This window comes from Eutrigla gurnardus, assembly GCF_963514095.1.
Source record: "Eutrigla gurnardus genome assembly, chromosome: 1".
NCBI lineage: Eukaryota > Metazoa > Chordata > Actinopteri > Perciformes > Triglidae > Eutrigla > Eutrigla gurnardus.
Window position 1 is genome coordinate 407,133 of NC_139915.1, and position 21,649 is coordinate 428,781.

The window sequence follows — 21,649 nt, forward strand, 5'->3', positions numbered from 1 at the left end:
ATGGGCATGAAAGAAGCCGAGGAAGCCAAGTCTGAGCTGGAAGTTCCTTCTTTCTTTGTAAAAACAGTTGAGCAATCCCTGCTACTACCATTCATCCCATTTATTATGTACGATTATTGTTTTCATACAGTACAAACGTGAAAAAGGGATGTGGATGTCATCCAGAGAACTAGTCAGGTTCATCTAGAACTGCGACAGGGAAGTGTGTTTATTTTTTCAGTTCAAGCTAATTAAGTTGGGACAAAAACAGCCCTGGATGGTAACCAACAAATGTTTTTCCCTTTTGCTGACCAACAGATGTAATTGCAAATTTGTATTAAGTTCTTTGTAGAAGGGAGCTGAATGTTAAAAAGCAAAAGTCAACAGCAGGACAGCACTGCAATCAAATTGTTTATTCATGCTTGATGTTTCGGGCTGATGTCCTTCCTCAGTGTGTAAACCATGTGAAACAAGGGTAAAATAAATAGAAGCACAAAAACAATGATGTTGCTATTTTTTAAGTTTTATAATGCAGACAGGTTACAAATATGGGAAAACCCTAAATAAATGCTTCCATATGGGTTGGGGGGTGTTTTTTGCAGCATGGTTTTTGAAGGGTCACTGGAAATCAATACAAGGTTATTCTCAATCATCACTTTTATTCTATGGGGAAATATTTCTATCCTGATGGGACTGGTCTCTTTCAGGGTGATAATGCCTGCTCTCTGAGGGATTGAATGTTTTGAAGACGATGAAATCATACTTCACGATTACCAGATCTCAACCTGAGCTGAACACCTCTGTGAGATTTAAGTCAGTCTCCACCACAATCATCAAGACACCAAATGGAGGGAGTGCTCCCTCTATAGAGTCGATGACAAAGAGCACGAAGCTCTGCTGGTGTACCGGTGCTTGTATACCTGAAATGAGCTTTTTTATGATGACCACATCGGTGAAAACCCTCACAGAGGAGGTGAAAAGCCTGTCATCATAGAGACGGGGAGATCCAATAGACATCTAAAAAATTTAAATAATGGCGCACATGTTCTGACAGTCTCTCCTGGAAGGTTTTTGCATATGAAAAGTGGCCGAACGAGTGGGTAAAGAATGAGAGAAGGAGGCTTTAGAGAGAGGGTCAAACCCTGCTTACCTTTTCTGAAAACGACTATTGCTATACAGCGACCAGACACGAGAGAGAAATGGCACCATTTCTGGTGTCATTATAACACAAGTCTGCTGCTGACAGTGTAATGACTTCGGACACTGTGTCAGACAAAATTGCACCCAAGTGTAAGATCAGCTCCAGGTTGTGCCTTTCGACTGGTCTGTTCTCTCTGGTTTGAGGCCCCAGAAACAGGAATTTAAGATAAGCATTAGAGTGTGTAGATTTTTGTCCTTTAATGACTTAAATATCATGTTCAATGATCATTGGTCCAAATTGGGCAGCATAGAAATGTTTGTGGCACTGCGTGAGAGCTAAATCCTCCATCACGAGCAGATGGGGCCTCGGAGAGCTCAGCTTTTCCTTGTCAGGCAGTGAAAGACGTTGTTTTCTGTAGACTGAGATTAAACGTCCAATCTTCTCTCACATCATCCTCCCGACGGAACGTCATAACATTTGCCCTTCTGTTGAAGCTGGTGTTCCTCATAATTAGCAGGAAGGCAGAAGAAGTTATATTTCCCATTCCAATTTATGTGAGATCTTGCTGTAAAACTATATAGGTTACACGCTGTAAAAGAGCTATCCCTCCATAAAGGCTCACACATATAGTGGATTAAAAAAAGAAATTTAAATATATGAAATGAAAGCTTGTGTTCCCTCTCAGCTGGACAGGACAGAAGTGATCAAGAGCAACTTGCATCCGGTCTTCGCCAAGGTCTTCTCGTTGGACTACTACTTTGAGGAGGTTCAGAAGCTGCGATTTGAAGTGTACGACATCCACGGCACCCACAGCATCGGGACCCGCGATGATGACTTCCTGGGTGGCGTCGAGTGCACTCTCGGCCAGGTAGGCGGATGCCACTGTGCTGCGAACCCATTCAATTGACTTGTTTTAGTGAAATGTGTCCTTTAAAAGCTGTGATTCATCTGATATAAAACATATTGGTGGTAAATGTTGGTCTATAGCTAAGTAAGGCTTAAGGCCAACAATATGTTATCACTTTGCAGATCGTGGCCCAAAAGAAGATGGTGAAACCTTTACTGCTGAAGTATGGGAAATATGCCGGCAAATCCACCATCACGGTAGGTTTTCCTACGTTGTGCTAATAACGTTGCTGCTCCGCTGAATGACAATTTCTATATTGCTGGATATCAAGAAAGTGGGAGTTAGTAGCTAACGGCCCCTGAGACCTGACAGAAATAATACATTGGTGAATTGATGGGTAAAATGGATTTCTCTATTCTTATACTTGTTCCCTCTCAGGCACCGTACTTCCAGCTTACTTTAATACCTTGTTTTTATTGGAAAACAAACAGCTTAAGCCTGTGGCTCCAATTTTTAGACTCTTAAAGAAAGAGATATAAAGATCCACTAGATAAAGTTGAAGACATCAATCAAAGAATGGCTTTATATTTCTGCTGTACATCATGTTTTTTTGTGGTGGTATTTGTTAAATGTATAAAATGCGTACAGGTAAGAAAGAGGAATGATGTATGTGTAAGAAATCACGTGTGTCGGATGTGGAAGAGAAAATGATTATTTCAGTCATAATAAGCTTTACCTGCTGTTTACTCAGTTTAAGGTAAATAACGTTTTTTAATATGAACTCATCAGTACTATAATTAAATTATACCTTTATCACTTTCTCTCTCCTACACACTGCACCATTAACAAGCCAGTTACGTTCTTACCTTTCACAATAAAAGCCTTAGATGTATACACTGGATACACTTCCCTCCAAGTGCTGAAAGGAACTCAATAACATGGTTTACAGTGGATGAAGCAACACAACGGTTTACCTCAGACAGAGTGCCAGCTGCTTCTGTGGGTCATAGGGATCCAGGTAGTCAGTTGCTGCCTGTGCAAATCTACTCAAAGCTTTTATTGAAAGATGTTGCAATCGTTGTACATGTGCATGGTTAGCAGAATTAATAGTTTTGATGTGAAATATTCATGAGTATTGTGCATTTCTGTGTTGCTTATTGGCCATGCCGCCACTGTGTAAAGGCCTTTAGTCTGGGGTCAGAACAGACGGGGACGTTAGGAAGGCATGTTACATGGGCGATGCATCACCGGAGGATTTAACGAGCTCAAATTGATCAGAAGACGATAGGAAGCAGGCAGTTGCTCGCTCGAGGCTGCCATTATATGCATCGACTTGCATGTGATGCACAGCAAATTGAAGGTGAAGAGTCGTGTAAATATACACAACGAGCAAAAGTTCACCTTTCATTGTTCTTTTGGTGCACTGCAGCCGACCCTTATTTGAAAGGTCACGCCAACATCAGCGCTGTTATGTTGTACGTCGCAGCCTCTCTGGTTCTGCAAATGGAGGGCTCTCCTTTCCGTGATTAACAACTGGTGAAACTTATATAAGGCGGTGTGTCTTATGGAAGACAAGGTACACATTGAATAAGTAATATTAGCACCATTAGTCAAATTTGATTGCAAACATAACACATTCCGCCCACTCTGTAAGCACTAATGAACAGTTATCATCAGCTGCCACTGAATGAACCCACGGGGAAACATCACGTATAAAAGGTGCACCTGTGGGGTTGGAGTCGCTGTTTGGCATCCGGAGGAGGGAGCGGCAGACATTCCTACACTATCATCTTTAAGGGACAAGGGGAGGTCTGTTAGGTCGCTGAAATGTCCGAATCTGCTTTCTAGCACAGCAGTTACTGGTTACAATCAACCTGCCCGTTCATGTAGATACACAACAAACATGCACACAAACATGCCAAGGTTTTCACACGCTCAAGTCACCAATCTGAAAATGTTTTAAAGGTTTTACAATTTAGTAAAGTCTGACCTTACCGTGTATAAATCCCAGCCGTATCCTAAACATAGGCAAAACCTAAGAGAGAGAGACAGAGAGACAGACCGACAGAGAGAGAGACAGGCAGAGAGACATAGGGAGAGAGAGACATAGGGGGAGAGAGAGACATAAGGAGATAGAGAGAGAGAGAGACCTAGAGAGAGAGAGACATAGGGGGAGAGAGAGACAGAGAGACAGACAGACAGAGAGAGAGAGACAGGATGAGAGAGACAGGCAGAGAGACATAGGGGGAGAGAGAGACATAGGGAGATAGAGAGAGAGAGAGACCTAGAGAGAGAGACAGGGGGAGAGAGAGAGAGAGGGTGAGAGAGAGAGAGAGAAAGAGACCTAGAGAGAGAGACCTAGAGAGAGAGACCTAGAGAGAGAGAGAGAGAGAGAGAGAGAAAGGGACCTAGAGAGAGAGACCTAGAGAGAGAGAGACCTAGAGAGAGAGAGAAAGAGACCTAGAGAGAGAGACCTAGAGAGAGAGAGAGAGAGAGAGAGAGAGAGAGAGAGAGAGAGAAAGAGACCTAGAGAGAGAGAGAGAGAGAGAGAGCTTGTTGCCCAGATAGACAGATATTCCACCTGTCAGGACAAGCCGTCTGGTAATAAGTTCCCTACTTTCCAGTCATGATGTCGGGGTCGGACGGCTCAGTTTGATGGAAAGTAAACTTTCTGTCAGTTTCACGCTGAAGGACGGAGACGGAGAGCAAACGGTCGGAGCTGTGTTCCTTCTAAACTGATTAACGAACAAACAAACAGCCTCCATGTGGAGGTGTTAGAGAGCTGCATGCCTTACTGTGCTGTGTGCGGTGACTTGTTTCCAAGTTGAGATAATAACCTGTAACAGCAGGAGCCCATTAGTTTGCAGGTAATGGGCTCTCTGGTCTCTGGTTTTAATATCCAACAGTCCACTGTTAAGTAAAAGCCACTTCACTTTGCTGCTTTTCCACAGTGCCAACGCTACTGAAGAAAAGGGGACTTTTTGCAATGGAAAGGAAAATTGTTCATAAAAACTCACATGAAAACTGAATTTAAAGCAGGTTGTTTTAAATACTTGCAGATGATTGCCTTCACTTTAGCATTCGAAAAGGCTTATTCTCACTGCATTTGTCAAAACATATATTTCTAATACCTTTCCTGAAAATGTTGTGATGCCTCGCTATAATGATAATAATAATGAAGCCCATAAGCTCAAAATATTACTGACATTGTATTTCCTCTCAGGTGCATGCTGAGGAAATCTCTGGCAACAACGGTTATGTGGAGCTCTCCTTCTGTGCCAAGAAGCTTGATGATAAGGTGAGTGGAGCAGAAACACCAGCACAGTTTAACAGTCGTATTCCTAATGTGATCATCATGATGCTGTTGTGCAACCTCACGACTACCCACAATGCATCACTGACCTTGCAGTGAACACATGCATCATATGGAAATCTTGATATAATTACATGTTACAGGGAGATAAAAAGAGATAATAGCGATTAGCTTCGCGATATCACATCTTTGTACTGACATAATGCTCTAATATAAAGGTTAATCTTTTTTTTCAACATACGAGCGTCACATGTAAATACATGGTGGCACATTGCATGCACATGTGACGTGTGTGTTATTACTTGTTGAATTCACATGGCTTTTGTCTGGATATCACTGACCTCGACTGCTCTAGCTCTCACGCTGTCAAACTTTGCTGAAGGCATATTTCAATCAAAAAGACAGCGGGAGCTCTCGTCCAATTATAACTCTGATGAGCTGAAGTCACTCCCTGTTCGGAGGAGCGAGCCGTACCATGTCACACTCACAGCAGCCCATGATTCCCAGAGGTACGGGGCCAATCATTCAGAGTTTCTACAGCATTTACATTTATTTTGGAGGCTGCAGTTTCCTGCTGCTCCGACAGTGAAATTGAAACTGACTCTTACAAGGGAAATAATAAAAAAATGTGATATTTGCTTCATATATCCAGTGTGCTAGTGGAAGTATTGAGTTTCTGCCTGGAGAATCCACCGCTTGCTTTGTTTAAAATGACGTGATTACAGCTGTGGGCGCTGTGTGATCATGTACGACTGAGGCACCAAAGTGTTGATTTCACTCTGAACAAACATTTTAGTGGCTTATTTGGAGTTTGCCAAACATCACTGATGTAGAACGTGAGACACTGAGCTGGAGCTGGGTTCGCTCTCATGCAGGTACTTACATGTTGTTTTGTATGGGAAGCAAACTCTGTCAGATTGGGATGGGGTAAGATAAGTGCAGCATGTTCACATTTGTTATCATGGCAAATGTGTTCGCAGCGGTGTTGTGTCATTACATTATTAACTGTAACAGTCATGTGATTACTTTTACCTCCAAACTGTAGACGTGTTAAAACATAATACCTCCTTTTCTTTCTCCACACATTTGAAGGCTTTTACACACCGAGGTTGTGAAGAATAAACCACACAAAAATATTCACCTGCCTATATTTTACATCAAGACTATACATACAAGCAGCGATGTTGAAACACTGTTGTATATCCTAAGCTACAGAAAGCTATTTTAGTTTCCGTATTTGAGTTCCTTCTGGTAAGGGCAAGGGCTTTTATTTTGAGTGGTATAGTTTGTAGTTTGCTCTATGGATCCACTGTGTTGTTGTAATATAGAAGGAATGAGGCCTAAAACCTGGATCAGTGGTTATCAGTATCACAAGCTTATGAGATGTTAATATTTTGTTTTACGGTACAAAATGTGTCTTCTGGTGAATTTTGAAGCTCTTCAGTGTCTTTAAAAAGCCAGTTGCTAAAAAGTGTCTAAACAGGACTACAAAACATCATCAAACTGTCTAGACTCCTGCAGCGATGACGTATTTTTGTAGATTTCACTGGAGGTTCACACTGGTCAAAAGCAGTCGCCAGAAGTAAAAAGCTAACGTTGAAGGAAATATACCATGTGTGCATGAGCGGGAGTAAACACAACGAAGCTGCAAAGGCCAACTAGTCGGGGCGATGACGCTTTATAATCTCATTTAGTCACTCGTCAGAAAACGACTTTTTCAAGCCTTTTTTAAAAGAGCCTTTTTTAAGTTTCCAAATTCATCAGAGGGGTGTTTACTAATATATTGTATATTGCAGAACATATCTTTCAAGTCTGTGTGAACCACAGACCTTTTTCAGGCATCTAATCAAAAACCAATTAAAAAAACCCATTGACTTTCAGACGAGGGAGCCGGAGGTGTGAACATGTGAATGTGGTTTTAGGACTTTGGGAGTTGTTAATTTGCTGTCTACCATCTTGTGTCTGCCTGATGCCATAAATGCAGTAATGCAGCACAAAACGAATATTCTGTGTGAAAGTATTCAAAGGAAAAACATCTTTCTCAGTATATACCTCCAAACTGAATGGACGTGTCACACAAGTCATTTTGTTATATTAGTTCCCATCATTTTTTTAACTAATCAGCAATTGGGTGTCTATACTAAAGTTGGCCATAGTGATTTATGTTCCAGATAATAAGTGAAGCACTTTGTAATGAGGTGCTTATGATGTGCTGCTGTAGATGCTGATCACAGTACAGATGTGGATGAACAAGAGGACTAATCATGAGCTATCGTGAGTGGCAACGATAGCCCAGGTTTGAATTTTGACATCTGCGTCCGTGCCACTGATGCCACTGGCTAGCAGTTGCCATGACAACAAAGAGAGAATGCTACAGCTCTTTTTGCTCCTGTCCCTCAAGGGATGTATCTGGCTAATGTAGCTGGAAATGCAGCATTAACTGTCTCATTCAGTGTACACAAAGCCCCCTCACCCCCTCTGAACACACACACACACACACACACACACACACACACACACACACACAGAGAGAGAGAGAGAGAGAGAGAGAGAGAGGGGCATATGCACAGTAATCATTTGTTTCCCTCCCTGAAGAATCAATTGACCTAAATAATCAGCGTTGCTCTGCTCTCAGACGCCTGCACTTGAGACTCGAGGATGATTTAAGGCGACCGCAAATAAACGTAGAGGATGCCAAACCGTATGCATGTTTTCAACTGATCAGGATATCAACTAATGGATGCTGTAAATGGACACAACCACCATTGAGTCAACTTAAGATAAGATGGGAAGTAAAGGATATTTCAGATCTGCAATGAAGGCTGAATGAGAGGAAATAGCCTCATTAAGCCTGTTGGCTGAAAAAGGTGAAATGAGAAAACTCTCTTTTTGACCAAGAAGTTATAAACAAACTCTTTTCTTATGTGGATATTGTCTCCTCCAAAGGAACTGCCCCGCTGTGCTGTAAATGTTAGCTGCTTCTCCCTGACCTTTAATCACAGAGACAATTACCTCTGCCTCTGCAATCAGCAATGATAAATTGTTGTCAACAGCAGTTTGTATAAATTACAGTTTCCTTTAATAGAAACCATCCACAAAACCCCAAGATACATATTGAAATAATCCAAGGGGCGATGCCATTGCTTGCATGGAGTTCATGGTGTATATCATCTGATTCATCAACGTCAATATTGTAAATCAAATCAACTCAAGCCGTCAGTTTCAATCAGACCTCCTGACTTTTCCTTATTTGATTTCAAGCTATTTCAGGAAGAAATTAGACCTGATCGTAGCAGAAGCAATTCTTCATGAATCAAACTTTCTAATCAGCCCTGTGAATCAATTACAGGTTCCTGTATTAACATCAGATCCTTCTGTTTTCTCTGCAGGATCTCTTCAGCAAGTCAGACCCATTTTTAGAAATCTACCGAATCAATGACGATGATACTGAACAACTTGTGCACAGAACTGAGGTAAATTCATCACATGCCCCCTTCTAGTTCAGTTAGCAGCTGTGTTCTGCTACATTACTTCATATGGTGAGTGTTCCTACTCTAACAGGTGATTAAAAACAACCTGAATCCTGTGTGGGAGCCCTTCAAAGTCTCTCTGATATCTCTGTGCAGCTGTGATGAGGAGCGCAAGCTCAAGGTAAGGCAGCCTCAGCGACATCAGTCTGCATCAGGAAAAAACATAGGGCTCAGAAATGGAATATTTGAGAGATGAATGAATATATATATTGCATGAATACTGTAGTCCTGCCAGACCAGAGAGACAGTCATAAAAAGTGTTGTCCATGTGTGCCACAGTGCCTCGTGTGGGATTATGACTCCAGGGGGAAACACGACTTCATCGGCGAGTTCTACGCCACTTTCAGGGAAATGCAGAAAATTTCCAGCGGAAATAAGGTCAGTGAGCGGAGAGGCGGAGCCCAGCGTTTCATCCATTTCCAACCATGAGCCTCTCCTTTTACGCCGCTGAAATCCATCCCAGATGAAACACATGTCATGTTGATATATATCGCCAATTAAAAAAAAAATGCTCCCGTTTGTTGCTCCTATATTCTTTGTCTTCAACTTGCTTTGTTCAAGGTGACGTGGGATTGTATGAATCCCAAGTACAAACAGAAGAAGAGGAACTATAAGAACTCAGGAGTTGTCATCCTCAGTGACCTTAAGGTAGGAACCAGTTGAACCAATCAGTGGCTTACACTGTTTTATTTTAATTTTGGGAACAGCATGAGTGAATTGTGGTTATAAATGCTTGTTTTGCTCGTATGCACGTGTGGTTTCTCTCACCCTACAGCTAAATTACACATTTTCACAGCTGCTTCTGTGGAGGACATTTTAGTTTCTGCTGCTTTGAGAAGATATATCACAGCATTTTTTTATTTATTTTTACCCTTTACTGTCAACAGATGTGTTGAGTTAATTCTGTTTTAATGACCAGATGCTTCTGAGATTTTGCCTCAAAGAAATGTTTTTTTATTTATTTATTTTTTTTACAGCTCCACAGAGTGTACTCCTTCTTAGATTACATCATGGGAGGATGCCAGATTCACTTTACGGTAAATTGAGCCGCATGTGTTTATTAACGCTTCACTGTTATTGAGCTTTAAACTGCATTGGTGCTGGTTGAATGAATTACCTAACACCGTCATGTTACTTATCTGAAGTTTTTAGATAAACAGACTATGTTAAGGTTTTTCTTTGGTGACCCATTAGCATGCAGCGAATGATACTGTCTCTCTATGTATATATATATTTAATCTTTTTATCTTTAAACATGGTGTTTTAGTCCATGTATTCAGAAAGTTTTCTTGTGGGCAGCTTCGTGGAATACATGTAAACCTTAGACCTTTGGTCTGCTCTCTGTCGTGCTACCTCTCTCTCTCGAGCTGGATAGCGGGAGAAATAAATATTAATTATGAGGGTTGCTGTAGATGCAGTTCCTTCTTGTTGAAATATACTTGGATCTACAGTACGGGAGCTGTGGCTGCTTCCACGTGGGTGTACAAAGCACAAGTTCTCACTGCTGATCAGATAATTTATTCTTCCATTATTCATATAATATTTATAATATCATAAACGGTCAAATTGTGAGAAAAGAGTGAAGTAGCAAAAGAGAAACAGAAATAATTCTGTCATATTGTTCATGCTCCACATGTCTTTCTACCAGGTTGCCATTGACTTCACAGCCTCCAATGGAGACCCCAGGAACAGTTGCTCTTTGCACTACATTAACCCTTACCAGCCCAATGAGTACCTGAAGGCTCTGATAGCAGTGGGGGAGATCTGCCAAGACTATGATAGGTTTGTCAGCCTTTTTCTTTCTCAGTAATGTCTCTCCTGTTTTAAAATAGAGCTGCCGAGCGCCCCTTGCATGCCATTTAGTGGGAGCTCTCACACAGAAATGAGCCATTATTTTACACTGTGAAGAGCCTCTCAAAAACGCTGCCGGCTGCCTGCAGCACAAACACAAATAATGTATTATTCGGTTCTAATTTATAGTCCACATTATGTTCACACTGGCAAATTAAATGGCATGTATGTTAAACCCACGGCAAAGGAATGCATGAGAAAGTGGTTGTGCCTGGAAAAGATCGGAGCAAACTATTGGCCTCTACTGGCATGACTTATGCATGAGGCTAATCTTGGACTGATGCCGGGGCTTGGTAGCAGCAGTCAAGGACACTGACACAATATTCTGGACACACTTGACTAGCCATTTTGTTTTAAAGTATCCATTTATTTTCCAGCATTAAACAATCTGTCAGAAAAATGACACTTGACCTTTATAGCCACATGCATTTAAATCCTTTTGTTGTTATGCACAGATTTCCAAGAAAAAAGTGAATCTATTTCTAAACCGTTGTGGTCTCAACAAATAACCATCCATAAATTGATTTGAGAAAATAACACAATTAAACAAATAAAGCTGTAAGCATGTACCTCTGATGTGTACTTTACAGTGTTGCTCACAGCGGTGGCTGAACATATTTATCCTGCGGTCCATGATACAGTTTTCTCTCAGCATCTGTTGCAGCCACTGGTCCTCCTCCTTAGCTTGCATGGGCTCATTACCCCAATACAGACAGACACATGCAGAGACAGGGGCTATAATACCAGAATAGTAGGCACTTCAATGGGAAGTGGGAGTTATTACAGGTGGTGAAATAACTGCGCGGTGTAAAATGAGATGTAAAGACTGAGGAGCTGCAGCAGGAAGCCTGTTTAAGCAAAGACACCGAAGCTATTTGATTGAAATCATACTTTCATGTTACTGTAAACTGGCTGATGTCGTTATCAGGTATTAAACAATGTGTAAATGTGCAAAAATACCTATTAGTTGCTGCATGCAGGCTTGCAGGTAGTTGCTAATTAACGGGACATTATTTATGATATGACATGTGTCAGAGAAAGACCCTCTCATCTGTCAAAACTAAGCCAGATGAGGATTAACACTCTGACTCCTGATTTATGCAGATCCTCCTATTGAATATCAGGGGAGCACTGTCTGGCTAATTATAGCATCCATGAGATAGCACTGGAGACACTGAAAACCTGCGTGGAAATTAGCAGCTCGTCCTCGGAGCTCCATGGCGTTCTTGTTTACCGTTCACACGAGAGCATCGCTTATGGAAACGTGCCTCTGGGCGAACGGTGACAGCAAACGTAGGCAGCCCTTCCCCTCTCAACTTGGAATTGTTATTGAGGTGTAAAAACTACGTGGGCAAGCACAACTTTTAGCCTTTCGTGAATCTAGGTGATGTGGGATTTTAGTGTCCTCGCAGAGGAGTGCATTATGGAGCTGGAGTGACTCGCTTTTGTCTGTGTGGGCAGAGGCTGGTTTACCTTGCTGAGAGGGCCATTATACAGGGCACCTCTCCCTGCGGCCTGACATAGTGATAAAACAAGAACCATGAATTTAACCACAAAATTCATATCAAAACGGCTTCTCTGCCAAATCTCTAACCCTGGAGAGATGGAGTGAGCTCTAAGACATTTGTAAATTACACACAGAAATCAATTCATTAAGGCTTCAAGGTCAAATTTCTAAAAGTATGGAGTCTAGAGGTTGAGGTAATGAAATAAGACTGGCTCAGCATGAATCATCCTTCCCCATTAAAATCTTTTCATTAGAATTCTTTCTCTATATCGGTAAAGCTGGTAAAAAAATGTGTTTTTTATTATTATTATTTTGCATCCACACAACATACCCCAGTGCGTTTGAAAGGTCACAATAGTGGGAGTAGGGCCGGTATTCAGTGGATGGGAGAATGGAAATTAATTTTAAAAAGGTGAGTTGAAAACAAAGAAATGTTGAAGGTGAGTTTAGAGCAAATACAAGCTGTATTTATGTATCAGTTGTTGGACACACCATTATGACTGGAGTGTGTTCATATCTGGATACAGTTCAGCACGTCAGCCAGCAAATGTGGAGGGGTTCATTGCAGAGAATAGAAGTTGGACTCATTTGTTTTTTGTGTTTTTCATGGAACAGAGAAAACACCTTATTCAGCGATGTCTTCCTAACTAACACTGTAAAATAAATAATACGGCAAGGTTATGTAAAGGCACACATTTGTATTCTTCTCCTCAAGTTCCTTGAGGAAAATAATAATAATAACAATAATAATACGATGATTGGTGTTGTGTATTACTAATGCTGCTCCTACAACAGCAATTGCCTCTGCTTCTAATTATTATAGCAGACCTACTCAATTGAAGCCCTAGTCAGCCCTCTGAAAAGCTGCTATAGATTCACTTCTAGGCTTAGAAGGCATTAGCCTGTATGTCCTAAAGGCTAATATGTGATTTTTGTATTTAGTAAATGGCCTCATTTATATAGAGCTTTTATCCAAAGTGCTTTACAGGAATGACTGACATTCATCCATTCACTCACACATTCACACACCGACGGCGGAGTCAACCACGCAGGGCGACAGCCAGCTCGTCAGGAGACATTAGGGTGAGGTGTCTTGCTCAGGGACACCAGGCACTCAGCTAGGAGGTTGCGGTTACCAGCCAACCCGCTCTACCTCCTGAGCTAAACCCCCCAATTTGTGTATTTTGTATGTCCTTTTATACTATTTTATTATGTCTATGATATGGACCTGTGTCTGCAATAAAGCTTTATCTACTCAGCTTAAACTTGCCGAAGTAAAGTTGCTTCTGTCAAGAGCTCACTAAGAGTTTTTATTTGCTCACCCTGACGGTGTAAGAATCAGCTATCACACCCGTCAGAGTTAATTAAACCTCAGCTGCCCCATGCCATTTTAGCTCGATGAGTGGACAACAACTCCAAACAACACACAGCACATAAACCAACACTTACATGGACGGTGTAAATGTTGCTGTGCACCCTGTAATGCACCGTTCCCAGTAAACCAATCAAACACATAATAATTCCATGATTCTGTCAAACTTGCATGTTGTTTATGACTGACTGGGCTCCAGAATTGGAGGTTTTACCATTCATATTACACTTCCCATAAAGCTTTACTCTTTGTTCTTATCTTTTCCTTTAAAAAAATAATAGATAAAATAAGTCAAATAAATACAGCAAAAACATGAGCACAGTTTGAGATTTCTGACGCCTGAATTGAAACGTGACACACTGCTTTGTAGTACTTTAGCAGAAAGTAGTACACATGTCATGGCCAGTACTTCTTTGTTACATTAGGGGATATTGGAGGGATTCAGAAATATGAATGTGTGACTCTTTCTTCACACCTGTATTTCATTGTAATCAGCATGATACACAAATAAAATGGCAGAGAGGAAAATATAGTTCAGTCTCTGGTGAATATGAGGGATTTCAGACACAGCTTATATTTTGTCATTTATACAAATGTGTGCACCCTGCCAGGGTATAAAAAGGATGTACAATGTAAATGCTATGATGAAAAATGGAAATGGTAAAGACTGAGAAGCTCTTTGAACAGGTGCAAGCACTGCTGGATGTATTTCAGATTTTAATTCAAGCTTTAACATTTATGAAATGCAAACAAGCCTGGTTTCCCACTTGAAACCTGAACAGATGGATAAGCAATCAATATGTTTTCAGATGACTGTCTATCCCGTGATTAAACTGCAGTAACTCTGATACATGACTAGATAACTTACTTATCTTTTCAGTGACAAAAGATTTTCAGCGCTGGGGTTTGGTGCCAGAATTCCTCCAAATTATGAGGTGAGTAGCTCTCTGTATATCTCTGCCCTCCCTGTTTTTCATATCAAATCTCCTTTTTTCTATTCTGTTCCATAGCACTCCCTTCACATGAACAACGTTATGCAGTTATTGCGTGTATTTTCTATTCCCCTTGGTCTTAACATTAGGCATCTGATTTCCATATTCTGGTTTACGACACAATTTGTGATTCTGTCAAAATTTAAAAATAATCACTGTACTTTATTTTTATTCATAAGTCCCACGCCTCAAAATACCAGCTTGAACATGTTCCGATGAAATAAACGCCCGGTAGTGTTAATGCCAGATTTACATAAGAATCCGTGAGTGTGAGAGCATTTGTTAAAGCAAATTGGACCTTGAGAACCACAAGCCTTCAGTGATTCTGAATAGAGCCTTGGGGAGGCATCTGACATGTGAAGAGCGAGCGCCTGAGCACAAACACATGCATGCACGGATGAATCACTATGATGTTTGATCATTCATCCCACCAGAATGGTCTGTTTAATGTAAGATTGTACTGTTCCTAGTGCCAATGCAAAAGACCAATAATTATTATTTCAATCATGCCAAGATGTGTGGCATAATAAATACAAACTATTCATTTCTGAAGTGACCATGATTGACTGCCCTGCAGGAGCCAAATCTATTTTACGTCTTGCTGTTGTCACATTAGGGTTTGTGGTGCAGGTGAATGCTGATTTAGTCATTAAACTATGAATTGCATCTATGAACTCTACGCCTGATGGACTGGGCTGTCTCAGTATATGTGCTGCCTCCTTTTTACTTAATTATACAGGTTTATCAGATAAAGATCCAACATCTTCATTTTGCAGCCAGAGAAATAGTGAGTTATGTGAATTAATGGTAAGCCTCACATTTCCATGAAATGAATATGGCCTGATATGTTTATGTTTATTTAAAGGCCCTGAAAACGAGCTTTCACCCAACTTTGATTTTGGTAAAATGACTGAACAAAACCAGACAAGTTTGGGGTGAAAGACTCAACCACATGAAGATGCACACTTTAAGGCGGTCTCGGCCCAAATTTTCTTCAATGAATTTAATGCGGCAGTTCAACACAAAATCAAAAATACATACATTTCCGTTTTGTCAATCTAGAATTGTTTTTGGTGTGAGATTCTTTTAAAGCTCCATGTGCTGAAAGCAAACTGTTCATGAAGGGACGTATATATTTATGCAAATCATTTGGTAACCATGGTAACATGTATGCATGTGAGTGCAGGGCTTTTCCCTGAACAACCTGCCAGTCTAAAGCAGTGCATGTTGTACTTGTATCTCACTCTGTGTAAGTTCAGAGTGACAGCAGGACCACAAAAAAAACCCCCCAGTACCCCCTTAGTACTCCCTCAGTACTCCCTCTGTACTCCTTCAGTACTCCCTCAGTACTCCCTCTGTACTCCCTCAGTACTCCCTCAGTACTCCCTCAGTACTCCCTCTGTACTCCCTCTGTACTCCCTCTGTACTCCTTCAGTACTCCCTCTGTATTCCCTCAGTACTCCCTCTGTACTCCCTCAGTACTCCCTCTGTACTCCCTCAGTACTCCCTCTGTATTCCCTCAGTACTCCCTCAGTACTCCCTCAGTACTCCCTCTGTACTCCTTCAGTACTCCCTCTGTACTCCCTCAGTACTCCCTCTGTACTCCCTCAGTACTCCCTCTGTACTCCCTCAGTACTCCCTCTGTATTCCCTCAGTACTCCCTCAGTACTCCCTCTGTACTCCCTCAGTACTCCCTCAATACTCCCTCAGTACTCCCTCAATACTCCCTCAGTACTCCCTCAGTACTCCCTCTGTACTCCCTCAGTACTCCCTCAGTAGTCAATATTCATAACATGTGGTCAATTTGCAAGCAAATAACACTATTTGCTCTTAATCATTTTGTGCAAGCTCGTTACACCAGAGAACATAAGTAAGCAGCAGTGAAGTGAGAATATTAAGAAACTTCCATAAAAAGGCAACAATGAATCATTTTTTCCTTTGATCCAGACCAAATGAACAAAGTTGATTGCCAGCAGCCTGTCAGCATAAACAAACACCCCACAACTTTGATCACAATTAGATTGAAATGGAGCCAAATCCTGATTATTGCTGTGAAACATGTGACATCATTCTTTTCCAAATGAGCCCTTTCCTCTTCAAACCAGTACAGAAAAACTAGAATTGATTTCTAATTTTGGCAAGTTTGGGGTGAAAGACTCAACCACATGAAGATGCACACTTTAAGGCGGTCTCGGCCCAAATTTTCTTCAATGAATTTAATGCGGCAGTTCAACACAAAATCAAAAATACATACATTTCCGTTTTGTCAATCTAGAATTGTTTTTGGTGTGAGATTCTTTTAAAGCTCCATGTGCTGAAAGCAAACTGTTCATGAAGGGACGTATATATTTATGCAAATCATTTGGTAACCATGGTAACATGTATGCATGTGAGTGCAGGGCTTTTCCCTGAACAACCTGCCAGTCTAAAGCAGTGCATGTTGTACTTGTATCTCACTCTGTGTAAGTTCAGAGTGACAGCAGGACCACAAAAAAAACCCCCCAGTACCCCCTTAGTACTCCCTCAGTACTCCCTCTGTACTCCTTCAGTACTCCCTCAGTACTCCCTCTGTACTCCCTCAGTACTCCCTCAGTACTCCCTCAGTACTCCCTCTGTACTCCCTCTGTACTCCCTCTGTACTCCCTCAGTACTCCCTCTGTACTCCCTCAGTACTCCCTCAGTACTCCCTCAGTACTCCCTCTGTACTCCCTCTGTACTCCCTCTGTACTCCTTCAGTACTCCCTCTGTACTCCCTCAGTACTCCCTCTGTACTCCCTCAGTACTCCCTCTGTATTCCCTCAGTACTCCCTCAGTACTCCCTCTGTACTCCCTCAGTACTCCCTCAATACTCCCTCAGTACTCCCTCAATACTCCCTCAGTACTCCCTCAGTACTCCCTCTGTACTCCCTCAGTACTCCCTCAGTAGTCAATATTCATAACATGTGGTCAATTTGCAAGCAAATAACACTATTTGCTCTTAATCATTTTGTGCAAGCTCGTTACACCAGAGAACATAAGTAAGCAGCAGTGAAGTGAGAATATTAAGAAACTTCCATAAAAAGGCAACAATGAATCATTTTTTCCTTTGATCCAGACCAAATGAACAAAGTTGATTGCCAGCAGCCTGTCAGCATAAACAAACACCCCACAACTTTGATCACAATTAGATTGAAATGGAGCCAAATCCTGATTATTGCTGTGAAACATGTGACATCATTCTTTTCCAAATGAGCCCTTTCCTCTTCAAACCAGTACAGAAAAACTAGAATTGATTTCTAATTTTGGCAGAACGTCCAGGTGTTGTTTCAGTGCTCACCCGAAAAATGATGTTTTTATGCACTTGGCAAAACACATAAAACCGAAAAATAAGATTGTAATATTGGATGCCAGAAAAAGCATAGGTGTAACTAATAACATAACCACTGTTAACGTTGATCCGTTCCATTTCAATGTCCCTATGAGCCATGCCAGTGAACCAGCATGAACAATGCAAGAGCTCCACAGCTGGAACACCGAAATGGAACACAGCCATTATTAATGTCATTAGTTACACCTGTGGATGGCCGGTTAAATCTCCTGCAGTGGCCAAATGCAAAAGGTCTGCAAGATTAATTTGTGGAGGGCTCCTCATATCGTTCTGAACAGAGACTGAATGCAGGCTGTTAATCACATTAAAGACACAACTGACTTAAAAGAAAGTAGCAGCTGGAAAAGAGTCAGTTGTCACTGATCTGGCTGACAGTTGGTGCTTGTTATTATCGTGAGAGGAGGTATCAGGAAAGGGGATTTTTTTCGTTTCTTTTTTGCCAATTAAACAGCTTTGAAATAAACAAAGTAAATCTGACATTTGGTACGGACGAGATACAAGAAGAGGTGTTGCAATCCTTTTTCAGAAACCAGATTTTAAGGCATGCTGTATAGTGTGATGAAATGATGATCCAAGATATTAATTCAAGTGGACCCTTCAGATTATAGTATATGCAGATAAATAATTCACTCCCATTGTAAAATATGAAAATTAAAAATTGAGGTACTTTTATTTAGTGGTTGAAATATAAATGTTATTTTTTGCAGTTTAATTTGAATTATATTCACCTAAAATATGTGCAAATTTCTCAATACATTCAACTTTGTTATCCGTTCCTGATTAAGTGTTTTTTTCTCTGCCAAACAAATGCCTGGATCATGTGTTTGTTCATGTGTGTGTGAGTGTGTTTTACCAGTCATGTGGGGACATATAACACACTCACACTCTACTAGTAATCACTTTTGTCTGTCAAATTAATGGCTATAAGAGGATCTATTTCTCATGCAGATTACCATATAATTGATGTTTGTATATTTATTTTATGCATTTATTTCATGAAACAGATAGCAATAGCTATTTTGTATAATTCAAGTATTGCTACATAATGATGTTGTACAAATACAGTAACGTCAGTGATTTAAAGGAAAACCAGGCAAAGCAAATGATTTAAACAGCAAACATTTGTTTGTTTGTTTGGGAGGGTATGAAGGGAAACACATCTGATGGATCTGCACTCGACTGAATGACTCCAGTTAATTTACATGCAAAACTAATTATCTGCTGGAGTTATATATAAATATATCTTCTCTTACATTCATCATCATTTAGCTTCAACAAGTGTTGTCTTCACTGTTAATGCACTCAAAGCAAAAATAGGGATAGTGCTATAGATATGCATTCATTTTATTTGGTCCATAATATTGAAAATAACTGCCTAAGTAATTAACCTGCCTGTTGGAGAACTGACTCCTAGTATCCTATGATGTGGTCAGTAGTGTCATCAGAAATGATTCCTTGTCTGACTGTCAAATGACCTCTCAGAAATGATCAGGTTTTCTTGTAGGATCACAAACATTCCTGTTTTAGTTTTTTTTGGGTCACTTTTGGTTCCCTTGCTTTCGCTGAGCTCTTGTTTAATTCAATCAGACATTGGTTGCTATTAAAATCACTTCCTAGTCAGTACAGAAGGAAACAAGTCCAGGAATTCACAGGTGACAAACCATTTCTGATGATCAACATGGAAATCATTAAAAAAAAAAAAAGGGTGGCAGAGCGAAAAGCCGAATCAGTATTTCACAATTTCTTCTTTCTCCATCCACAGGTGTCTCATGACTTTGCCATTAATTTCAACCCAGAGGATGATGAATGTGAAGGTAAGGAAGGGGTTTGTATACCAGTTTCAATGAATGGTGCATCTCCATGCAGATGATAACAGTTAATATCTGTCAACATAACCGCTAAAATATCACAGTTACTAAGCACACCTCATCACAAATTTCATTTAAAGTCCCAGTCGGCAAGTCCGGCGGATGGAGGGCACTCTGTCAGATTTGGAATGTTTCCAACTCTCAGGCTCCTCCCCCACGACCACCAAGCTCCTCCCCCTCGACCACGAGCTCCTCCCCCACGACCACCGAGCTCCTCCCCCTCGACTCCGTGCCCTTTGAACTCCCTTAGATCACGCCACCTTTGAAACGCGGGTCCGATGTTGACTCTGGTTTTATCACGGGCACCGTCGCCATCTTTCTTTTTGTCCTTCTTTTCCACCGGTGTTTTCTTTTCCTTGGTTGTTTTGGACCTCCTCGTTTGGGTTTTTAACGAGGAATTGGAAGCTTGTTGCTACTTCCCTCCACCTCCCCCCTGTGATAGTGGAACGACCCGAGGGGGGAGGGGCTCTGTGTGTGCAGAACACAGCCCTGCGTGCTGATTGGACAGGATGATCCGGGCGCTGTCGGATCTTTGCAAAACAAACAACAGGCTCTACGTGCACGTAGAGGCACGCTGACGATGATTTATGTCGTTCTATCGGAGCGTAGTGTCGGCTTCAGTGAATATGATCAAAAACATGTTGCCGACTGGGACTTTAATGAAGACACGACACTTATTCACAATAGAAGAAAACTCGTTTTGTACTTACGCAAGAGTCAGTCATAGTAATCATGTTTGATTGTCTTTATGGATTTCATTAGACCCCGCGACCCTGAATACAGGATAAGCGGTAGACAATGGATGGATGGATGGATGGATTTCATTAGACGTTAAAATACACATGAACAAGCCGAACATCTGTCTTTAATGTGAGGCAGAAAACATAGCCAGGCTACTTTTCCTTCTTTGTGAGACTGCAGAGAAAAATCCATCTGACTGTCTTTTTGTTCAATAACGTGCTTGTTTAATGAAGTCTAGATAACTGTGTGGATGTGTACTCCATGTGCTCTCTTTGATTAGAGATCCAAGGAGTGGTTGAGGCATACCAGAACTGCCTTCCTAAGATCCAGCTGTATGGCCCAACCAATGTTTCTCCCATCATTAATAGGATAGCCAAGCTGGCAGCGGGCGACGGCAACATTAAAGATGCTTCTGTGAGTGTCTCTTTTTACTCCTGTGGAACTTTCTGAATGTAATACAGGCTTTGTTATGGTGCATCCCACTGAGAGCCCTCTGAGTGAGCAGCCTCTGCTTCACCTCACTGTCTATGGTAATAAAGCCCTACGGCACAGAAGGAAGAAGGGGCCCATTATAGAACAAATTAGCATTCTTTAAGTTATGGAGTGCTGGTGGTGTATATTTTATACATATTTCATACGCTGACCATTTTTACGTCAAACATTACCTCATGAAGTGACGTTAAAATCAGATTTAACACCAGTAATTGAGTTAATGTGCTCCTTATCTTTCCTTAATATCCCTTTGAGAGTATTTTATCTATTTATGCTCTTTAATTTACTCCGGCTGCACAGACATTGTGTTTCAAAATGATTAGTCTTCATAAATGCACTGACCTTCATGTAATTATTACTCCTCAATGATTCTTTCGATTAGTAAATAAGCTGCAATAAACACGCTTTCACTAGAAATACACACACATGGAGTAGCCAACATATTAACCACTACTAACCAATCAGAAATGAGCAGTGCATCGTTCCACGTAATGTTATTGTAGTCTCATATTATAGCAGTCAGTGGACACAATAAACTCACACATATACGCACACACACTTTTTGTGATGTGTGAGTTTTATGTCTTTTGTTTTTAATATCCTCTTTTTTTATCTGTGTTTGATCCTGTTTTTTTCTTTGTAAGACTTT

General features: G+C 41.0%; 1 protein-coding gene across 1 annotated transcript in view; it reads left to right on the top strand.

Annotated features, from left to right (window-relative positions):
* The window catches only part of cpne7 (copine VII), a 28,841-nt gene that overhangs the window by 2,130 nt on the left and 5,062 nt on the right, over nucleotides 1-21,649 (top strand). Inside the window, exons 2-13 of the mRNA XM_084013840.1 lie at nucleotides 1,806-1,988; nucleotides 2,150-2,224; nucleotides 5,191-5,265; nucleotides 8,670-8,753; nucleotides 8,842-8,931; nucleotides 9,090-9,188; nucleotides 9,372-9,458; nucleotides 9,788-9,847; nucleotides 10,459-10,592; nucleotides 14,421-14,475; nucleotides 19,662-19,713; nucleotides 20,789-20,922. Coding sequence (XP_083869966.1) covers nucleotides 1,806-1,988; nucleotides 2,150-2,224; nucleotides 5,191-5,265; nucleotides 8,670-8,753; nucleotides 8,842-8,931; nucleotides 9,090-9,188; nucleotides 9,372-9,458; nucleotides 9,788-9,847; nucleotides 10,459-10,592; nucleotides 14,421-14,475; nucleotides 19,662-19,713; nucleotides 20,789-20,922 — 1,128 coding nt within the window. The remainder of the gene's footprint in view (nucleotides 1-1,805; nucleotides 1,989-2,149; nucleotides 2,225-5,190; nucleotides 5,266-8,669; nucleotides 8,754-8,841; nucleotides 8,932-9,089; nucleotides 9,189-9,371; nucleotides 9,459-9,787; nucleotides 9,848-10,458; nucleotides 10,593-14,420; nucleotides 14,476-19,661; nucleotides 19,714-20,788; nucleotides 20,923-21,649) is intronic.